At 56.4% G+C, this 19,839-nt stretch overlaps 1 protein-coding gene across 4 annotated transcripts in view; it reads right to left on the reverse strand.

The window, feature by feature from the left end:
• Positions 1–19,839, reverse strand: part of CAMK2D (calcium/calmodulin dependent protein kinase II delta) — a 156,155-nt gene that overhangs the window by 49,737 nt on the left and 86,579 nt on the right. For all 4 annotated transcript variants that reach the window (XM_028130220.2, XM_028130216.2, XM_028130217.2 and 1 more), the window contains exon 4: positions 10,457–10,511. In XM_028130220.2, coding sequence (XP_027986021.1) covers positions 10,457–10,511 — 55 coding nt within the window. The remainder of the gene's footprint in view (positions 1–10,456; positions 10,512–19,839) is intronic.

The following is a 19,839-nucleotide window of genomic DNA, read 5'->3' on the forward strand; positions in this document are numbered from 1 at the left end:
GCCGCGGTCTCCCCTCACTGCACTGCTTGTCCCAGATGCGGCGCTGCCCAGACGCAGGGCCCGCAGCCGTGGAGGGTGCCCTCTCCCTCTCCCTGCAGCGGGTTTAGCGCAGGGAGGGGCGGAGGGAGGCACTGAGGCTGCCCTGCCTCCTCCTCAGGCTCGTGGCCTCCCGTGCTCCCCTCTCCCTCAAACCTACTGGCCTTCCCCATGAGGTCCCGGGCCTGGCACTGCCCTCGCCTCGGGGCGCTGCAGGCAGGAGCAGGAACTCCTCCCTGGCACCTGGCCCGCTCCCCTCCCTGCCGCCTGGCTTGCAGAGCCCCTTGGCACAGGCTGGAAGCGCCCGTGGGCAGCAGGGTGCCTGCTCTGGGTCTCACCTCCAGTATTCGGCGAAGGGCTTGGCATATAGTTAGCCCCAGCCGTACGCTAGCCATCGGGCGAATGCTCGTAACAACAAGTCTATTCGCGGAGAAGGTCCGAAGCACAAAGCTCGGGACACTGACGCGCAGGCGAGCAGCCTGCCAAGCCCGTCTCCAGCCAGAGGGGACGTCAGCGAGGCCTGGTCCAGGCGGAGACATGGCCGAGGGCCCGGCGGGATGTCACCACCCGAAGAGCCGCTGCTAAACTTAGCCCCACGTCCTCACACGTGAGGCCCGCAGCTTCTCCTTCACAGCAGTGTCACCAAGGGCAGACCCTGCCGTCGCCCAGTGACAAGCATCCAGGACAGCACTCCGCCTTCTCCCAGGACCTGCCCACCCAGGGGCTGCAGGCACCCGCTTAGGAAGCAGCTTTCCCAAACTTGGCGATTTCATAGGTAACTTTCGGAGAAAACTGGGCTTTCAAAGTCTCCTTGAGCAAAACAGGCAGGAAGCTCTCTAATGATCCTGGACACCAGCTCCAGGGCAGCGAGGTCACCAAGGCCCAGCCGCTTTCTGAGCAGGCGCCACAGGCACCCGGGTCCTCAGGCCACAGTGGGCCTCACGGGCCCCGCCATGCTCATCTGAAAACAGGCCTTAAAATGTACATGTCCAGCCTTGAGTTCTGGCCTTTGGCTAATAAATGACTATGGCTTGTCTTTTTAATTCTAAACTATTTAGGAGCTTTCAATCGAGTTTATAAAATTCAAGATTAGAACAAAGCCCCTCGTGGGACCTCTGGCTTCTGGTCTGCATGCGAGGAGCTAGTTAGACAGTGTCGCTGTCCTAACAGGAAAAGCTGAACTGAAAAACCCTAGTTCTTCACAGATCTGCCCAGTCAGGTCCCAAGCAGACCGTCCTCCTCCCCGAGCCCCGCACAGGCCCATGCGGAGAATCCAGCGCCCCCTGCAGCCCAGAGGCCGGCAGGCAGGGACACCCGGCTGTGACTGACCACCCACTCGAGGGTCAGCGAGGACAAGGCCTGAGACAGACCCGGGCCCACGGCGGGGACCCAGGACGGTCACAGCTCACAGGCAAGGGCCACCGAAGCCTGAGGCCTGCTCACTCAGGACCGCAGAGTGCTTGCCCAGCCCTAGGCCCACGTGACTAACGACCTCTGACCACGTTCTACCCAGCACGTCATGTCCACGCTCAACAAAATTGCAAGACACACTGAGAGGCAAAAGCCCACTTTGAAGAAACTCAACAAGCATCAGAGCCAGAGTCAGATATGGCAGGAAAGTTGGAATTATCGGAATAGAAATTTTTAAAAAACTATGATTAATATGCGAAGGAAATTAACAGAAAGAGTAGACAATGTGCAATAACAGATGGGTAATATAAGGGCAGAGACAGAAATTCTAAGGAAGAATAAAGGGGAAACTCCAGAATAAAAAAGAACGCACTGTGACAAACGCGCGGAGTAACGCCGAAGGGCTCGCCAGCAGACGCCATCACACCCTCCATCAGAAATGGACTGGTCCAGGAGGCAGGAAACCGTGAGGGCACGGGCACGCAGGAACACAAGTCAGCGGTGAGACTGACGCCCAGTGGTGAGACTGACGCCTGTCGCACACGCTGGACGCACATCCCTCTCCAGCTCACCTGGACATGCACCTGACAGAACGCGTTCTGGGCCAGAAAACACACCTTCCTTCACGCGTTCAGAACAGAAACCACACGACGTCTGCTCTCAGACCACATGGAATTAAACTAGGAATCAATAACAAGACAACAGCTGAAAAATCCAAAGTACTTGGAGATTAAACAACATGCTTCTACACCACACGTGGGTCACAGATGAAATCGCAACAGAAGTCTAAAAATACTCTGAATTAATATCAGAAAAGATGGAAGATATAAAATCAGTAATCTAAGTTTCTACAAGGAAACAAAAAAGGGGGCAAATTCAATACAAAGCAAGAAGGAGAAATAAAAATTAAAACAGAAGTCAATAGAATTGAAAACAGAAAATCAACAGAGAAAATCAAAAGCAAAAAAAAAAAAAATAGCCAGTTTTTTTACTAGATCAATAAAATGGATATGCTTATAGACAGGCTAAAGAAAAAAGAAGACACAGCCTGATAGGCCTGGCTCCGTGGCTGAGGGTCGACCTATGAACCAGGAGGTCCCAGTTCCATTCTTTTTTTTTTTTTTTTAATATATTTTATTGATTTTTTTACAGAGAGGAAGGGAGAGGGATAGAGAGCTAGAAACATCGGTGAGAGAGAAACATCGACCAGCTGCCTCCTGCACACCCCCCACCGGAGATGTGCCCGCAACCAATGTACATGCCCTTGACCGGAATCGAACCTGGGACTCTTCAGTCCACAGACCGATGCTCTATCCACTGAGCCAAACTGGTTTCGGCCCCAGTTCCATTCTTGGTCAGGGCACACGCCTGGGTTGTGGGCTCGATCCCCAGGCAGGAGTGTGCAGGAGGCAGCTGATCAATGACTCTCTCATCACTGATGTTTCTATCTCTTTGTCCCTCTCCCTTCCTCTCTGAAATCAATACAAAGTAATTTTTTTAAAAAAAGAAGACACAAGTTACTAATATCAGAAATGGAAAAGGAGACATCACTACAGATACCATGGACATTAAAAGAATAAGAAAGAGATATTATGAATAATCAATGCCCACGTTTGATGACCTAAATGAAATGGGCCAATTCCTTGAAAGGCACAATCTGACAAAACTCACACAAGAGGGAATAGACAATAAGTAAGCCTACCTATTAAAGAACCTGAATCCATAATTAATAACCTTCCAATCAGAAAGCATCACACCCGGATGAATTCACTGATGAGTTACACCAAACACTTGAGGAAAAATTTATACTAATTGTTCACAATTTCATCCAGAAGTAGAAGCAGAGTGAACACACCCCAAAACACTCCACGAGGCAGCATCACTCTAATACTAAACCAGATAAAACACTACAAGAAAGGAAAATTACAGACCAACATTCTTCATGAATATACACACAAAAATCCTCAACAAGATACCAGCAAATCGAAGTAAGCAATGTATACAACCGATATGCACTGCGAACAGGAGAGGTTTACTGTCGGTGGGCAAGGCCGGTTCAACATTTGAGTATCAATAAATGTTACCCCTCATTACCAACAGGCCACAATAGGAAAACCACAAGGTCATATCAATTGATGCAGGAAAAACATCTGACAAAATTCAATACACATTCATGATAATAGCGCTCAGCAAACTAGGATCAGAAGTGACCCTCCTCAACTCGATTTAAAAAATCTACGAAAACGCTAATATTACATGTCCTAGTGAGAAAGTGGATGCTGTCTCACCAAGATCAGAAAAGACAAGGGTGTCCTCTCACACCCCTGGGAGTCCTAGACAATAAAGGAAATAAAATATACACACTGGCAGGAAAGAATAAAGTGGTCTTTGCACATAGATGACACGATGCTCTATGCAGAAAATCCCAAAAGATCGACAATAAAACTTCCATAGCTAAGCAATCATAAGTTACAGGATACCAGGATATCTAAAAGTCTATTGATTTCTTAAATACTACAAATAACCAAGTGAAATGAAAAACACTTTGCCCATTTACATCCCACTTCCCAGAAATGCGATACTTAGATATGTCTTTCATAGAAGAGCCACATGAAAAAACTACACCGCGCTGATGAAAGATCTCGAAGAGGAACTACATAAATGGAGAGATTTCCATGTCAATCATTAGGAAGACTTGTTCTTGTCCAGATGCCAGTTCTTAACAACTCAATCTATAAATTCAACGCAATTCCAATCAAGATCTCAGCAAGTCACCTGTGGAGACTGACAAACTGATCCTAAAGTTTATATGTAAGGGGCAAAGACCCAGAAGAGCCAGCACAGACCAGAAGGAGAACAGAGTGGAGGACCGACTGCAGAGCTACAGGGATGGAGTGTGGTGCTGGTGAGAGAACGGACACAGAGACGTGGGACAGAACAGAGCCAGGAACACAGCCAACCCACCTCCGACACAGGAGCGAAGACCGTGCTCAGCCAACAGTGCTGGAGTCCTGGCCCCCCACGTGCAAACATGAAGCTAGACACAGACCTCACACCTGTCACAATGATGAACTCAGAGTGGATCAGAGCCCGAAATGTGAAATGCAAAACCATAGAACTGCCAGAAGATAGCATAAGGGAGTAGATAAATGACCCTGGGTTTAGCAATGACTTTTTAAATACAACATCAAAGGCACAATCCATGAAAGAAATCACTGAAAAGCTGGACTTGGTTAAAAGTAAAAACTTTCGCTCTACCAAAGACAATGTCAAGAGAACAAGAAGGTAAGTCATGGACTGGGAGAAAGGATTTGCAGAGATCTCATGAAGTGTGATCCGAAGAGGACAAAGAATGCTTAAAGCTCCACACAAAAAATAAACAGTCTGATTACAAAATGGGCAACAGACCTGAAGAGACACCTCACAAAGGAGACACACCGATGGCAGGGAGCTGCCCATGCTGGCAAGCGGAGGCAATGGCGGCACCACGCCTGTCCGACGCACAGGCCGGAACTGGCCCCCAGTGCGCGGGGGGGGGGGGGGGGGGGGCGGCGCAGAGCAGCAGGAAGCTCGCTGCTCGTGGGCACGCACACGCGCAGCCCCTGGGAAGGCGGTACGGTGCCTTCTTACAAAACTAAACATACTCATAAGATCCAGCAACCGTGCGCCTTGGTATTTACCCAAAGGAGTTGAAAACTTGTGTCGACACAAAAAACTGCACACAGATATTTATACGCAGCTTTATTCATAACTGCCAAATGTGAAAGCAACCAAGATTACGCTAGGCAGTTTTAAGAGGAATGAAATCTGCTATGATACTGAGAATGAAATTTGCAAAGGACAATGAGAAGACCACACTAGCCCTTGACGTGTTACAACCGGGGAGCGTGGTGGAGTGTGCACCATGAGGCCCAGGAGGCATCGCCAGCTCGCGAAGAGCTGTACTAACCAGCATGGGGTGACCAGCGCCCGGGCTCGCCCCGAGGTGCTCGCAGACGCGGGAGGCCTGTCCGCCGTGTCTGTGCGGTGAGCTTGCCGACGGTGGCTGTGCACCGTGCTCGAGCAGGTGGAAGGAAGCGGGCACCTGGCACAGGTGGGCTCCCTCGCTGTCCTCCAGGAAGCTCGCCTGCAGGCCGGACACGGAGTGTGTGCTCTCGGGATGAAGGGACAGCCCCAAGATGCCACTCTGCCGCAACCTCGGGCCCGACACCCCGGTGACTGCTCACGCTTTTCCGCGCAGGTCTGCACCTTGACGCTTTCCAAGCCGCCCCGTACCTTTCTGAACGTGAGATCTTTGAAAAGGGAAGGTGTCTGACTTCCCTTCAGGTCTAACATCACCAATGCAACTATCAGCTCCCGGCCAAAGGGTGTGGTTTGAAAAAGTATTTTTAATATTATGACATAATTTCAAAATTTGTGGAAATGAAAAATATACATGATAAGTACAAAGCATGCCCAGCCTTCCAGCGGCACAACTGTGCTCAGAGGGGCGGGCAGCACGGCCGCATGCTCTCTCCTGGACCCGTGGTGCTGGGACACGTTCAGAACCATGGCGTCCCGAGCGTCAGGCACAGTGCCGTCCGCGTGTAGGCATCACTGTGCACCGTGAATAGGATTTCTTACCTGGAAAACAGGAACACTCAGAACAGAGGGAGAGAGAAGCACTTCACGTACCCGGATGTGCTTTTGCTCGGGGGTAAGGGGGAGAGGCAAGTTCTTTTGGAGATGTAATAACAGCATTTTTCTCTAACAGTTTAGAATCCTGACAGTTTCTAATATGTAAACATGACACCAGGAGCCCCACTAATTCTGCCGGAACTCTCCAATTGACGAGAGTGGCCCCACGGCCCCTGGGACAGGACAGGACAGGATGTGCGAGACAGCTACACCTTCCACCTGCTCCACCGCGCGCTGTGCAGAGAAAGACCAGGCTCCGAGACAAGAGCGAGTTCAAAGGTCAGCCCTGGGGTGCGTGAGCCGGAGACGCAAGCCTCGCTCTGGGTCAGACCCCTCTCCAATGAACCGATTCTAACCGCCCCCTCCATTCCCGTGGAGATGGTCAACGTCGCCTGTCTCCAGGTGCCGTCTCACCGGTGTGAGCGCTCCACGTGGGTGGTCCCGCCCCTGCAGGGGCCACACCTTCTCCGACACATCAGTCAGACTCCTGGCGAGGCCCAGCCCCTGGGACTTCAGCCTTGCTCCATGGAGCTCAGAGAGCCCAGGCGCCGGCCCCACGGGCTGTGGTGGAACCCCGCCAGCCCCTGGAGGCCGCTCTGCGCCCCCTCCTTGCTGGCGGCGGACACCTCCGCTCTGCTGCAGGCCTTTCCCGTCCCCAGGTCCGCCTGCAGAGTAGCTACTAGCGCTGCGTAGCTGCAAACGGCGGACAGACACCCAGTCACACCTGCCACTTAAACTGGCCAGACGCTGTGATTTCCCCTGGAGCCCACCGCCTCTCGGGCTGCTTTTCAGAAAGGGACAGGTGTCCACCAGGAAGACTCAGCGCCCCTGCAAACCAGACCTCCCCTGGGTCCGGAATGGCTGCCGCTGGGAGTGTGGGAGCCCGGCCACGCCCCCGAGAGCAGGCCACAGCGCCCTCCTGGAGGGAGGCGAGCCGCTGCCTCACCTTGGAACTGACCTGCGGGGTAGCTCCAGCTTTCCCAGAAGAGCACTGCACAGACATGCTGAAGACCATATTTTTCTTACCGACGTTTAAAACACGTTCTCATGAAGTACTTACTCCCCTCTTCACAGGGCGCCACTGCCATCCTTAGATGATTGAGAGGAATTACACATTTGTTTTTTTATATGTTTTTTTAAAAACTGGTTTCAGGGAGGAAGGGAGGGGGGTGGGAGAGAGAGAGAGAGAGAGAGAGAGAGAGACATCAATGATCAGAGAGAATCATTGAACGGCTGCCTCTTGCATGTCCGCAACCTGGGCATGTGCCCTGACCAGGGATCGAACTGTGACCTCCTGGTTCATAGGTCGACGCGCAACCATTGAGCCACGCCGGCCGGGCCGAAGCAAGTTCTTTAAGAGAAAGGACGTCAGGAGAGAAGGGACCCTGGAGCAGCAGGAAGGGAGGAAGGGTCACGGGAAAAGCAAACAGGGGCTGAGAAAGGACCGCGCAGGTGGGACTGGTGCAATGGAGTGACATGGCGGCGGTGCCTGCACACACCGGGGTTTCGGCCTCTGTCTCCTGCACACACACGTCACCCACATGCCGGCCGCCCACCCAACAGGCAAGACTCCCCTTCCTTCCCGGTGACAGGCCATGCTGTCGCTCTGAACTGAGCATCGTGTGACGATCAGGGCCAGCCCCAGGCTTACAGACCAGCCTCACACTCGGTCAGAGCCCTGGGGTAGGTATCCCTTTGCCAGTTCGGCTCAGGCATGGCACGGCAAGCAGGGCTAGCCCAGGACTAACACAGCTTCTCAGGACCGGGGAGGAGGGCGGGCAAACACATGCCATGAGCTAACGCTCCCATTTCTCCATAAGGGGCGCCCGAGCCAGAGGACACGCCCACCTGCGAGAGAGGACCGACAGACAGACAGACCTGGATTCCTCAGTGACGGCACTGACGGGCTGCATGAACCAAATCTACACCAACTGACCTTTAGACTCATTATATGAAAGTTTTTTCTTTTCTGTTCCCCAAACGTCACGTTAACATGCTGGAGACTACCCCTGCTGCGAATTTCCTGTCACTGCACAGCTGGGCCTCTATTGCTGGGTTCTCAGGTTGTCTGCTTTCTTTTCCATGAGTCTATTGTAAGGGAGGATGCAACGGACATCTCTCCGCATGAAGCTTTGTCTGAACTTAGGACCTGTTTTCCAAGGAGTGAAATTGTGATGTCAAGTGACAGGAGCATGTCTGATGTGAAGTGTCAAACTGACTTCCATTCTTGTGAAGCCCTCCCCGCCACGTGACGGTCTGTCTCACCACGTCCCACCCAGCCAGAGCTGACTGCTCCCAGGCCACCACTTCCCTCGGTCATGGCCACAGAGCCTCGGCCTACAAATCCTGGTCGTCTGTCAACCTTGGCAATCCCCTTCCTCTTGCAGTGACCAATCCTGACCAATGACAACTGGGGGTTTCCTGGGTAGAAGTGGGGGTTTTCAGCTTTGATTCCTAAGAAGAACGCGAGGCAGTGTCCTGCACTGGGCAACCCCATGTGTGGGAGACAGGGGAGGGCAGCCCCGCGTGTGGGGACGGGGGGGGGGGCGGCCCCGCGTGTGGGGACGGGGGAGGGCGGGGGGGCGGGGGGGGGGGGGGGGGCCCCACGTGTGGGTGACGGGAGGGCGGCCCTGCGTGTGGGGACGGGAGGGGGGGGGGGCGGCCCCACGTGTGGGGACGGGAGGGCAGCCCCGCGTGTGGGGGTGGGGGGGGGCGGCCCTGCGTGTGGGTGACGGGAGGGCAGCCCCACGTGTAGGTGACGGGAGGGCAGCCCTGCGTGTGGGGACAGGGGGGGGCGGCCCTGCGTGTGGGGACGGGAGGGCAGCCCCACGTGTAGGTGACGGGAGGGCAGCCCTGCGTGTGGGGACAGGGGGGGGCGGCCCTGCGTGTGGGGACGGGAGGGCAGCCCCGCGTGTGGGGACGGGGGGGGGGGGGGGCGGCCCCGGGGGGGGGGACGGGAGGGCGGCCCCGCGTGTGGGGACGGGGGAGGGCGGCCCCGCGTGTGGTGACGGGGGGGGGGGGGGGGCCCACGTGTGGGTGACGGGAGGGCGGCCCTGCGTGTGGGGACGGGAGGGCAGCCCCGCGTGTGGGGATGGGGGGGGCGGCCCTGCGTGTGGGGACGGGAGGGCAGCCCCGCGTGTGGGGATGGGGGGGGCGGCCCTGCGTGTGGGTGACGGGAGGGCAGCCCCACGTGTAGGTGACGGGAGGGCAGCCCTGCGTGTGGGGACAGGGGGGGGCGGCCCTGCGTGTGGGGACGGGAGGGCAGCCCTGCGTGTGGGGATGGGGGGGCGGCCCTGCGTGTGGGTGACGGGAGGGCAGCCCCACGTGTAGGTGACGGGAGGGCAGCCCTGCGTGTGGGGACAGGGGAGGGCGGCCCCGCGTGTGGGGGTGGGGGGGGCGGCCCTGCGTGTGGGGACGGGAGGGCAGCCCTGCGTGTGGGGATGGGGGGGCGGCCCTGCGTGTGGGTGACGGGAGGGCAGCCCTGCGTGTGGGTGACGGGAGGGCGGCCCTGTGTGTGGGGACGGGGTGGGGGGGGCGGCCCCGCGTGTGGGGACGGGACCTGCGTGGCTGTGAGCACAGCCAGGAGCAGAGCTAGCAGCTGAGTCTGAGGTGCTGTGGAGCCCCGTGAACCAGCCCCAGGGCCCTTCCCTGACGCTCCTTTTTATACAAAATGACAAGTGCGGGCACTCAGAGCCTTCGATGGCAACTGGCGCTGGTGGCCACTCGGACCCCCGGGAAGCTGACTGGGGATGGCGTCACAGGGCACACCCAGGACACAGCTCGTCACCGAGGGCCACTGCGCTGTGAACACGCCCTGCGGAGCGCCCCCTCCCGGGGAGCTGGGTGACTGCGCTGAAGGACAGGTGACGACTGAGGGGTCCCGACAGGGAGGGTAGCCTGGGCGGTGGCCGTCAGCCGGCGCGGGGAGGGTAGCCGGGCGGTGGCCGTCAGACGGCGCGGGGAGGGTAGCCGGGCGGTGGCCGTCAGCCGGCGCGGGGAGGGTAGCCGGGCGGTGGCCGTCAGCCGGCGCGGGGAGGGTAGCCGGGCGGTGGCCGTCAGACGGCGCGGGGAGGGTAGCCGGGTGGTGGCCGTCAGCCGGCGCGGGGAGGGTAGCCGGGTGGTGGCCGTCAGCCGGCGCGGGGAGGGTAGCCGGGTGGTGGCCGTCAGCCGGCGCGGGGAGGGTAGCCGGGCGGTGGCCGTCAGACGGCGCGGGGAGGGTAGCCGGGCGGTGGCCGTCAGACGGCGCGGGGAGGGTAGCCGGGCGGTGGCCGTCAGACGGCGCGGGGAGGGTAGCCGGGCGGTGGCCGTCAGCCGGCGCGGGGAGGGTACTCACAGGTCGAACACCAGGTAGTGGCAGCCCTCCTCCGAGATGCTGTCGTGCAGCCGCACTGGGGAGAGAGAGAGAAGGCAGTGTTACAGGGGCGGCAGCCCCCCGCTCCTCCCTGACCAGCACCCCGGCGGGAGGGCTGGTCCTTTAAGTGCTAACTGTGTGGTCACAGTCAAACGAACTAACTTGTAATGACCTGGTGCCTGCCCTGACGGAACGGCTGCGGAGGTTAAGGAGTGGAGTGGCCCCAGGTTGCTGGTGAGGACCGACGAGTGTGAAGGAGTTATGTCGGCCCTGGATGCAGAGTGCCCACCCCAGGCCACGCTGTCCTCACCAGCCAGGGCCTCCGCCTTCACCTGCCTCCCCATCAGGCCGACAGGACCCCTGTGAGAGCTCTCTATTTTTAATCCTCCCCCGAGGATATGGGTTTTTTTTCATTGATTCTATAGAGGAAGGGAGGGGGAGAGAGAGAAACATCCATCGGCTGCCTCCCATGTGCACCCCGACCAGGGTCACACCCACAACCTGGGTATGTGCCTCGCCCGGGAACGGGCCCGAGCCCCTTGTGCGCAGGACGATGCTCTGACCACTGGTACCAGCCAGGGCTGCGAGCGTCTGGTCGGGTCTCTGCCTCTGCTGGCCCCCTTTCCAGGGAAGTTCCTACACTGCACTCCCTGGCCGACCTGTCACAGTTTTCTTTATGACGCAGCTTCTAAACTCTCGTCACTTACCAAGTTAGAAGCCAAAAATGTGCAGCTAGAACTTCTCATAAAATCATCGACTAGTTCCTCACACTAACACTCTTAAAAGTTTCCAGGGGGCTAGGCTTCTACTAATAACTCGCCAAAGCAAACGTTTCTCTTCGGAGCTAAAACTCTCGGCGTCCACCCTAGCCTCTGAAGCTAACACACGTGCAGAACTCACACACTGTCGTTCTGTTTATTTCACATAAGCCTCCCCCACTCGCCCCACAGATCGTCAACCCCTGACCATACAGCCGCCTGTGTGGCCAGGCCGTCGCTGGAGGCGGCAGGGGCAGGAGAAGCGGCCACCTCGTGGGACCTGCTTCTGAGCAGTCAGGACCGGACACGACGCACCACGGCCCGTCCTTAGCGTGTTCTCCACGCGGTGATGACTGCCACGTGGAAAGGTGGACTCAAGAGAACCGTGAACTGTCACACCAACTACAACCACCGGTGAGGGACTTCGCAGCACCTGCTCCTCCCAGGCTCAGACCCAATGCAAGCCCATTCTTTAATTCTTTTTGTTGGTTTGTTTTGTTAATCCTCACAGAGGATTTTCCCCCATTGCTTTTCAGAGAGTGGGACAGAAGGACGGGGGTTGGGGGGGTAGAGATAGATAGAGAAAGAGAAACATTTATGTTAGGGAGACACATTGACTGGTTGCCTCCTGCACGCGCTCTGACCAGGGGCGGGAGTGAACCTGCAACCCAGGAAGGTGCCCTTGACTGGGAATCAAACCTGCGACCCTTTGGTGTGTGGCTGGCACTAACCACTGGACCATACTGGCCAGGGCCGAAGTCCATTCCTGAAGTCCAATGCCAAGCCCTTCGGACGTCATCCTGGCCCACTACTGAAACCTTATGGGCTCCCTCCCCAGGAATTTCCAAGGCAGAGACCCCCCCCCCAGCCCCCGCCGTGGCCAGATGATCACTTGGCAAGTGGGCGTTCTGTCCTAGCAAGGGGATGGCTCAGAACGTAGGGGATGGGGTGGCTGCATTGTCTCCTCCTTCCCGTCTCAGCGCTGCCTGGACGTCTGGGCAGCATCGCTTACTTGCACTAACGGCTGAGTTTTCTTCAGTTCCTGGAATTTCTTCTCACCCACCAACAGACCAAACGGGAACCATGTTTCAAAAACCCGTTTTCATGCATTTCCCACCCGGGATGCTCAGCGCTCTTCCAGGGCCAGGCACCTCTGCGCACCTACTACCCACGTGGCAGGTACAGCCTCCGGGAGCTGGATGGTGGGGACCCTCTCTCTCATCTGCATGTGAGACGCCTGCTGCTGTCATCTACACCGGGGGTGGGGAATCTGGTTTCTGCCAAGGGCCATCTGGATATTTATAACATCATTTGCGGGCCATACACTTATAAATTTCAACATTAGCCTGCTACACGTGGTCAAACATTTCATTAACTCGCCCCTAATGCCTCGGCAGGGCCAGACCGAATGATTTTGGTGACTCCCGCAGCCTGTGGGCCACGTTCCCACCCCGGTCTGGTCTGCCTGCTCCCAGGCTCGGCCACGGGGTGAGCCAGGCGAGCCGGGCACTGCCTTTCCTGAGAGCCTCTCCGTGCTCACGGGCGGACGAGTGGCTGGGGCAGTGTCCGTGTTTCAGTGAGCTGAGTGGTGCGGCTGCTTAGAGCCCGCAGTTGCTGTGTGAGAGTGAGGTGGACTTCTAGGCCAATGGTCGGCAAACTCATTAGTCAACAGAGCGGCAAACCGCGGCTTGCGAGCCGCAGTTTGCCGTCCACTGTTCTAGGCTATAAAGCCACAAGGAGTAAAAGTCTCACTGTGCGCCTGGGGTAGAAGCTGCCAGTGGTGGCTCCCGGCTGCCGGGCCCAGGGTGCAGAGAGAGCAGGGCAGCCAGCACCGCTGGGGACTGGGACTCACATCTGCCTGTGTTGGGGACACACGTTCCTTAGTCCAACAACCACTGCCGCCCTAACACTTGGAACAGGCGTCCTTTGGCGGCAAATGATTCTGAACAAGTCAAGTTGCTCAGGTGCAATGCATCCTGATAATCAGACCCTCTGTTTCCGGTTAAAGCCAGTCTCAGGAAGGCATCCCGCCAGGCAGCGCAGGGCAGGAGAGACAAACCATTTGGCCGGGTCCACTGCTCCTGCGTCATACAATTCCAGATCATCTCCACATGCCTGCCGGGCAGGCGAGGCCGACACGAGAAAATGTCAGGACAGCGGAAACCCAGCCGCATCTTTACGGGGAAATATGTGCACATTTCTCCCTTCTTCTCACAACCCCTGCGCCTCCTTCCAGAAACAGAAGTGTTTCATGTGTTAATCCAACCAGGAAACCCAGTCTCCACACAGGGGCTCCACCAGCCAGCTGGAACTCCAGCCAGGCCCTGACCCCCAGCGGCTCCTGTCTCAGCTGGCCTTCCGCTGCTCGGGCGTGGCCCCGCCCCCCTGAGACCAGGGCTGGGGGCGGGGTCTGGGCTGGACAGAGCACCTGCAGCACTCCTCACAGGGAGCCTGCAGAGGAAGAATTAAGCTCTTTCATGGGAATTTGTAAGCACGTTTTGAAGACTGGGCTTCAGTTTGTACCCATGAATGGACAGCAAATCGTCCCTGGAGACATCCCCATTTCTCTTCAGTCACTGCACGCTGCTCTCGCCCAGGCTGAGACAGTGGAGAACAAGCCCCCAGGGAATCATGCCAGTAATCCCATGCAGAAACGTGTTTTCTGTCGCTATAACAACTGTCGGCGGCCTCCCGGTCAGACCTCCCTGTCTGAGTCGCAGGGCACTGGGCCGTGGACACAGCCAGTGCTCGGGGACGCCGGCTACCGTCCCTGCCCCTCTCTGGTGCCCCTGCTCTGGATCCCAGGTCACCGCGTGACGCTCCTCACAGCCCTGCGCTGAAGCACAGCGCGGCGCCAGGACTCACCGCAGGACGTCTCCACCAGCTCAGCGCACACGCCTGTCCCTGCCGTCTCACAGGCCCGGCAGCCTCTGTGCGCTTAGAGACAGCCCGTCCACGCTGTGCTCTGGGGCCACGTTAGCCAGCCGCTCGCCACAAAGGCAGAAACGTGGGCTAAACAGATGGTGGGTCTGAGAGCTGGCACGCAAGTGTCACCGCCATGGAGCTCAGCTGGCCGCCCAGGCCGCCAGGGCTTCCCCCGAGTCTGATCCCGGACCCCACTTGGAAGTGGCCCGAGGGCTGATAGGCTCACAGACAAACCTGAGAGAGCAGCGAACGCCTGGACATGTGTCTGCAAATCCCGAGGACTGACTGTGTGCATCCCTTTCCGCTTCACGGGTCCTGGCTCCAGCTCTCTGTCATCCGGACTCAGTGCCATCGCGACGTTATTAACACACACAGTGCTGCAGGGTGAGGAGGCAGCCTTGTGGGGCCGTCTAGGACATGGAGCTTTCTGATACACAAGTTTCATCAGGTCAGTCCACCTGAGACTACGTTTTCCAGACACAATATCCCTAAGTATTCCCACTCACCGTCACCGACACTGCTACAGGACCAGCCGCACACACCACAGGTCATGTGCTGGAGCCCACACCAGCACACAAAGGGCCGGCAACCTTGGTGGGCCCATCTGCACCGTCAACTGTAAAAACCAAACACGACTCAAAACAACTGTAAGAATTTGGTTTTTCAGGGAAAGACGGATGGCATTAACTGACTAAACGGAAGTTTTTAGCCTTTTAAACTTTTTAGTAAGAAACGACTCAGTAAAAGTGCATTCTGTATAGCACACACCTGAGCAACGTCCACACACGCAGCGGACAATCACCCAGGCCCACACGTAACTGCCACGCACTCCTCTCCCGTCGTCCGCCACATGTCCAGTTCTCTGCACAGTGCCTGCGACTGGCCACGGAGTCCTGCCCACACACACACACCAGCCTGTCCTCACCCACAGGGCTGCAGCGCTGGGGCACTTAGCAAGAAGGCCCCCCTCCCCCATGCTCCTTCGCTGCAATACATGTCCTATAGGTTCCCTCTTGTCAACATCACATTCGCAGTGAAAACAAAGGACTGAAAAGCAAACTCTCGGCCTGCCACTGTCCCCACCCTTTTAAGCCAGCCTCCGCGCCCCTCATGGGACGCTGCACGGCTTCGAGGCCTGGACAGGAGAGCACGTGACAGGAGCGCGCGGGAGCCTGGCCACCAGGGTGCACACGCAGCACGTGACCATCCCCCCCTCACCTCCCCGCCCATCCTTCCCACTCAAATCACTGCCCAGAGAGAGCATCGTTTGCTGGTAACAAAGATGACGCTTCTTTCCAGGGACCAATGCTCCCACGGAGGGGACGGAGGGGAGAGAAGGGAGCGCAGACGGACCAGCGTCTTGCTCATCAGTGTGTGTCTGCAAGGCTGCTGCCCGGAGCCTCACCAACACACAGCTGTCTCCTGTCCTGGTCTCCTGGGTCCGTTCGCGACACGCAGGGCATCATTAGACACTTGCTCAGTCAGGCTCTCAGGGTTAGAACTGGAAGCGCCGAGTCCACGCCACCTGTGCTAAGGCCTTCATCAAACTGGCATGAGGCAGCTCCGGGACTGGCTGGGAAGGCTCATGGTGAAGCTTCCAGGGAAAACCCCACACCAGGGTCCAGAACTGCCCTGTGCCCACCGTCACACCCACTGGGAGCCTGGAGGAGGGGCCCCGCCCCGTGAGAGAGGACGTGGGTCTGGGTGCCATCCACCACCTGGACCCTCGGCAGATCAAAGCCTGGGCCCTGAGCAACACTTTTAGGAAGAAACAGAAAAGCAGTTGAGTAACGCCAGAACCAAAGGCCCGGGTCCTTCCCAGCTGATCTGGAAGGCGGCACGCGTGGCAGAGCCAAGGTTCCGCAGAGCCGGCCAAGTCCAGGCTGCGCCGGTCCTGGGGTCGGGAGGGACCCATGCCCAGGCGCGGGCCGGCCGCGGCTCCTGCAGCCCTCTGCGCCAGAGGAAGAACAGCTGCTCTCTCCGCAGAGACCGGTCAGGAGACCCGGCCATACAGCTACGGAGTGGGTGCCACTGAAGAACACACGAGGGAGTGTGCCAGCAGGTCAGTATGAAGACGTTCAACGCAGGCATTCAAGGTTCCAGTAAGAGAGTTTTCAGAGGCTGCAGAGCTCTGCTTGTAGAAAATACATTTAGAAAGTGACCTGCTTCCTGTTTGTCTGTCTGCCAGTTTCCTGGGCACCAGCCGAGGACATCCCCCACACAGGTGGGGTGTCTCCACACCAAGGCTGTCACCAGAGTGGCCACAGTCACGTAGCTCTTAGGACATGGCCTTTCAAAGGACGTGACTGAAACAGCCTGACACGGACACAGTGCACGTGTGGGGAGAGAACAGAAGCGTGGACAGGCCCACAGTGCCCGGGGTGTCACCTGAAGCTGCATTTGTGGGAATTGGACGGGCATTCCGTTTACCAGACACAACAAGTCGCACTTCCGGTCGTTACTGTGGTGGTGTCTCCAACATGGCTGCCGTCAAGCTGTAAGCTGTCCCCGAGAGGAGCCATGCGAGTCAGCACAGACAGGAGCGGTGCGTCCCCCTCACTGCGTCTGTGCAGCGAGTTCCCAGCTGTGGGCACGGGACTGCCAACAGGACGCCACGCACCGAGCCTACGGCATCACGCCCGCACGGAGGACACCACCCAACCTGGAGCAGCTGTCATGTTAAGAACCAGGTGAAAGGGGCAGTCACGGAACAGCTGGGAAGGGCAGGGGATCGCACTGTGTCAGAACTATTTCTGGAGGGTGGGGAAAAACGGGACTTGGTCGGAATGTCTGTAAGGAGGATTCTCGGAAAGGTCGGGGCCTCTGGGGGGCCCCTGCTGAAGGCGGCAACCCCTCCCTTGACTTTTCCAAACTATTCCGAGCCCCTGTGTGTTCTGCTAGAATCTCTATGTTTAGTCTTTTACACCCGACCTTGGAGAAGCATGTGCTTTCTCAAGGATGCTCACCTTGCTAATCCTACCTAATAAAGCAGTAATATGCAAACTGACCACACCTTCGCTATGCCTAAGCCACACCCACCAGCCAAGCCACACCCACCAGCCAATCAGAGTGAGTATGCAAATGAACCAGACTAAGATGGTGGGTAATTTGCATACATAGGCGCCCTGAGCTGACCCCCTGCCATGGATTGCAGGGAGCTGGGTGTCCGCTGGGCTCCTGGTGTCATTCATTTTACTGATACATGAGCGGACCCCCTGCCATTGGAGGCGGGAGCTGGGACTGGCAGGCACTGGCTCCAGCCAAACCCCGCAGCGCCCACCACCTCAGGCGGAACCCAAGCCAAGCCCCCATCAGGACCTGGACTGGCAGGTGCTGGCTCCAGCCAAGCCCCGCAGAGCCAGCAAAGGCAGGAGGAACCCAAGCCACGCCCCGATCGGACCTGGACTGGCAGGCGCTGGCTCCAGCCAAGCCCCGCAGAGCCAGCAAAGGCAGGAGGAACCCAAGCCATGCCCCGATCGGGACCGGATTGGCAGGTGCTGGCTCCAGCCAAGCTTCCAGCGCCCCCCGCCTCAGGCGGAACACAAGTCACACGCGATCAGGGACCCGAACTGGCTCCAGCCAAGCCCCGCAGATCCAGCAAAGGCAGGAGGAACCCAAGCCACGCCCCGATCGGACCCGGACTGGCAGGCACTGGCTCCAGCCAAGCCCTCCAGCACCCGCCGCCTCAGGCGGAACACAAGCCACGCCCAGATTGGGGACCCGGGCAGGCAGCATGGGTCAGCGCCCTAGCCACTGCCCTGATCCAAGCCGCCATCATACCGCCTGCCTGTTCCAAGCTACAATGGGGGCCCGGGCAAGCAGCGGGGGCAAAGCCCTAGGCCGGTGCTTGCCTGGATCGCGGACCCAGGCTGGCGGCGTGTGGCGGTACCGCACACTGCTGGTGGGGTCCAAGCCGAGAGGACCTGGGCAACTTCTGCCAAGGCCTGCCTGTGGGCTCGAGCAGAGGGAGAAAGCTGGCAGCTTAGAGGGCATTGCTCCCTCTGGAGCCCCAGCTTCCGCATCTTAGCTGTGAACATTGACAAATGGTAGGAGGAAGTCCCACCCCCACAGAAACGGCCAGAATCAGCCGTTGGTCACACAGCTCAAAGGCCTGACAGTTAAGACTCATTCACCTGTATCTCAGACTGTGGCTGTAGAGAGGGGGACTATGTCCAAAGAAAAACTGTTGATACAACGTAGCTCTGCAGCAGAAAGATGCCGACGTTATCGACAGAAAATGTCTGAGGAGCAAAGGGCGTCTGATCTTGAAAGAAGGTGACGCCTGCGACAGAATGTATCTGAAGAGCAGCTGTTGGAAAAACGTCGCTCTGAAGCCGAAAAACACCGGCATCATCAACAGAAAATGTCTAAAGACCAACGTGACTTTGAAGTTGAAAGAAGGCGGTGGCGAAGACAGAACATGTCTAGAGGACAGTCATCAACATGTACTAGTAATACTGGTAGGAACTGCCTTCTCAGCAATAATGGAGTACATGAGGATGCAATTCTCGAACATAGTTGTGGTGGAATGACTGTTAGATGTGAATTTTGCCTATCACTAAATTTCTCTGATGAAAAACCATCCGATGGGAAATTTACTCCATGTTGTAGCAAAGGGAAAGTCTGTCCAAATGATATACATTTTCCAGATTACCCGGCATATTTAAAAAGATTAATGACAAATGAAGATTCTGACAGTGAAAATTTCATGGAAAATATTCGATCCATAAATAGTTCTTTTGCTTTTGCTTCCATGGGTGCAAATATTGCATCGCCATCAGGGTATGGGCCACACTGTTTTAGAACACACGGACAAGTTTATCACCGTACTGGAACTTTACATCCTTCGGATGGTGTTTCTCGGAAGTTTGCTCAACTCTATATTTTGGATACAGCCAAAGCTACAAGTAAAAGATTAGCAATGCCAGAAAACCAGGGCTGCTCAGAAAGACTCATGATCAACATAAACAACCTCATGCATGAAATAAATGAATTAACAAAATCGTACAAGATGCTACATGAGGTAGAAAAGGAAGCCCAATCTGAAGCAGCAGCAAAAGGTATAGCTCCCACAGAAGTAACAATGGCGATTAAATATGATCATAACTGTGACCCAGGTAGATATAATTCTCCCCGTGTAACCGAGGTTGCTGTCATATTCAGAAACGAAGATGGAGAACCTCCTTTTGAAAGGGACTTGCTCATTCATTGTAAACCAGATCCCAATAATCCAAGTGCCACTAAAATGAAACAAATCAGTATCCTTTTCCTACATTAGATGCAATGACATATCCTACTCTTTTCCACATGGTGAAAAGGGCTGGGGAACAGATATTGCATTAAGACTCAGAGACAACAGTGTACTAAACAACAATACTAGACAAAATGTAAGGACACGAGTCACACAAATGCAGTATTATGGATTTCATCTCTCTGTGAGGGACACATTCAATCCTATTTTAAATGCAGGAAAATTAACTCAACAGTTTATTGTGGATTCATATTCAAAAATGGAAGCAAATCGGATAAATTTCATTACAGCAAACCAATCTAAGTTGAGAGTTGAAAAATATAGTGGTTTGATGGATTATCTCAAATCTAGATCTGAAAATGACAATGTACCGATTGGTAAAATAATACTCCCATCATCTTTTGAGGGTAGTCCCAGAAATATGCAGCAGC

This window comes from Eptesicus fuscus, chromosome 6, assembly GCF_027574615.1.
Source record: "Eptesicus fuscus isolate TK198812 chromosome 6, DD_ASM_mEF_20220401, whole genome shotgun sequence".
Taxonomy (NCBI): domain Eukaryota; kingdom Metazoa; phylum Chordata; class Mammalia; order Chiroptera; family Vespertilionidae; genus Eptesicus; species Eptesicus fuscus.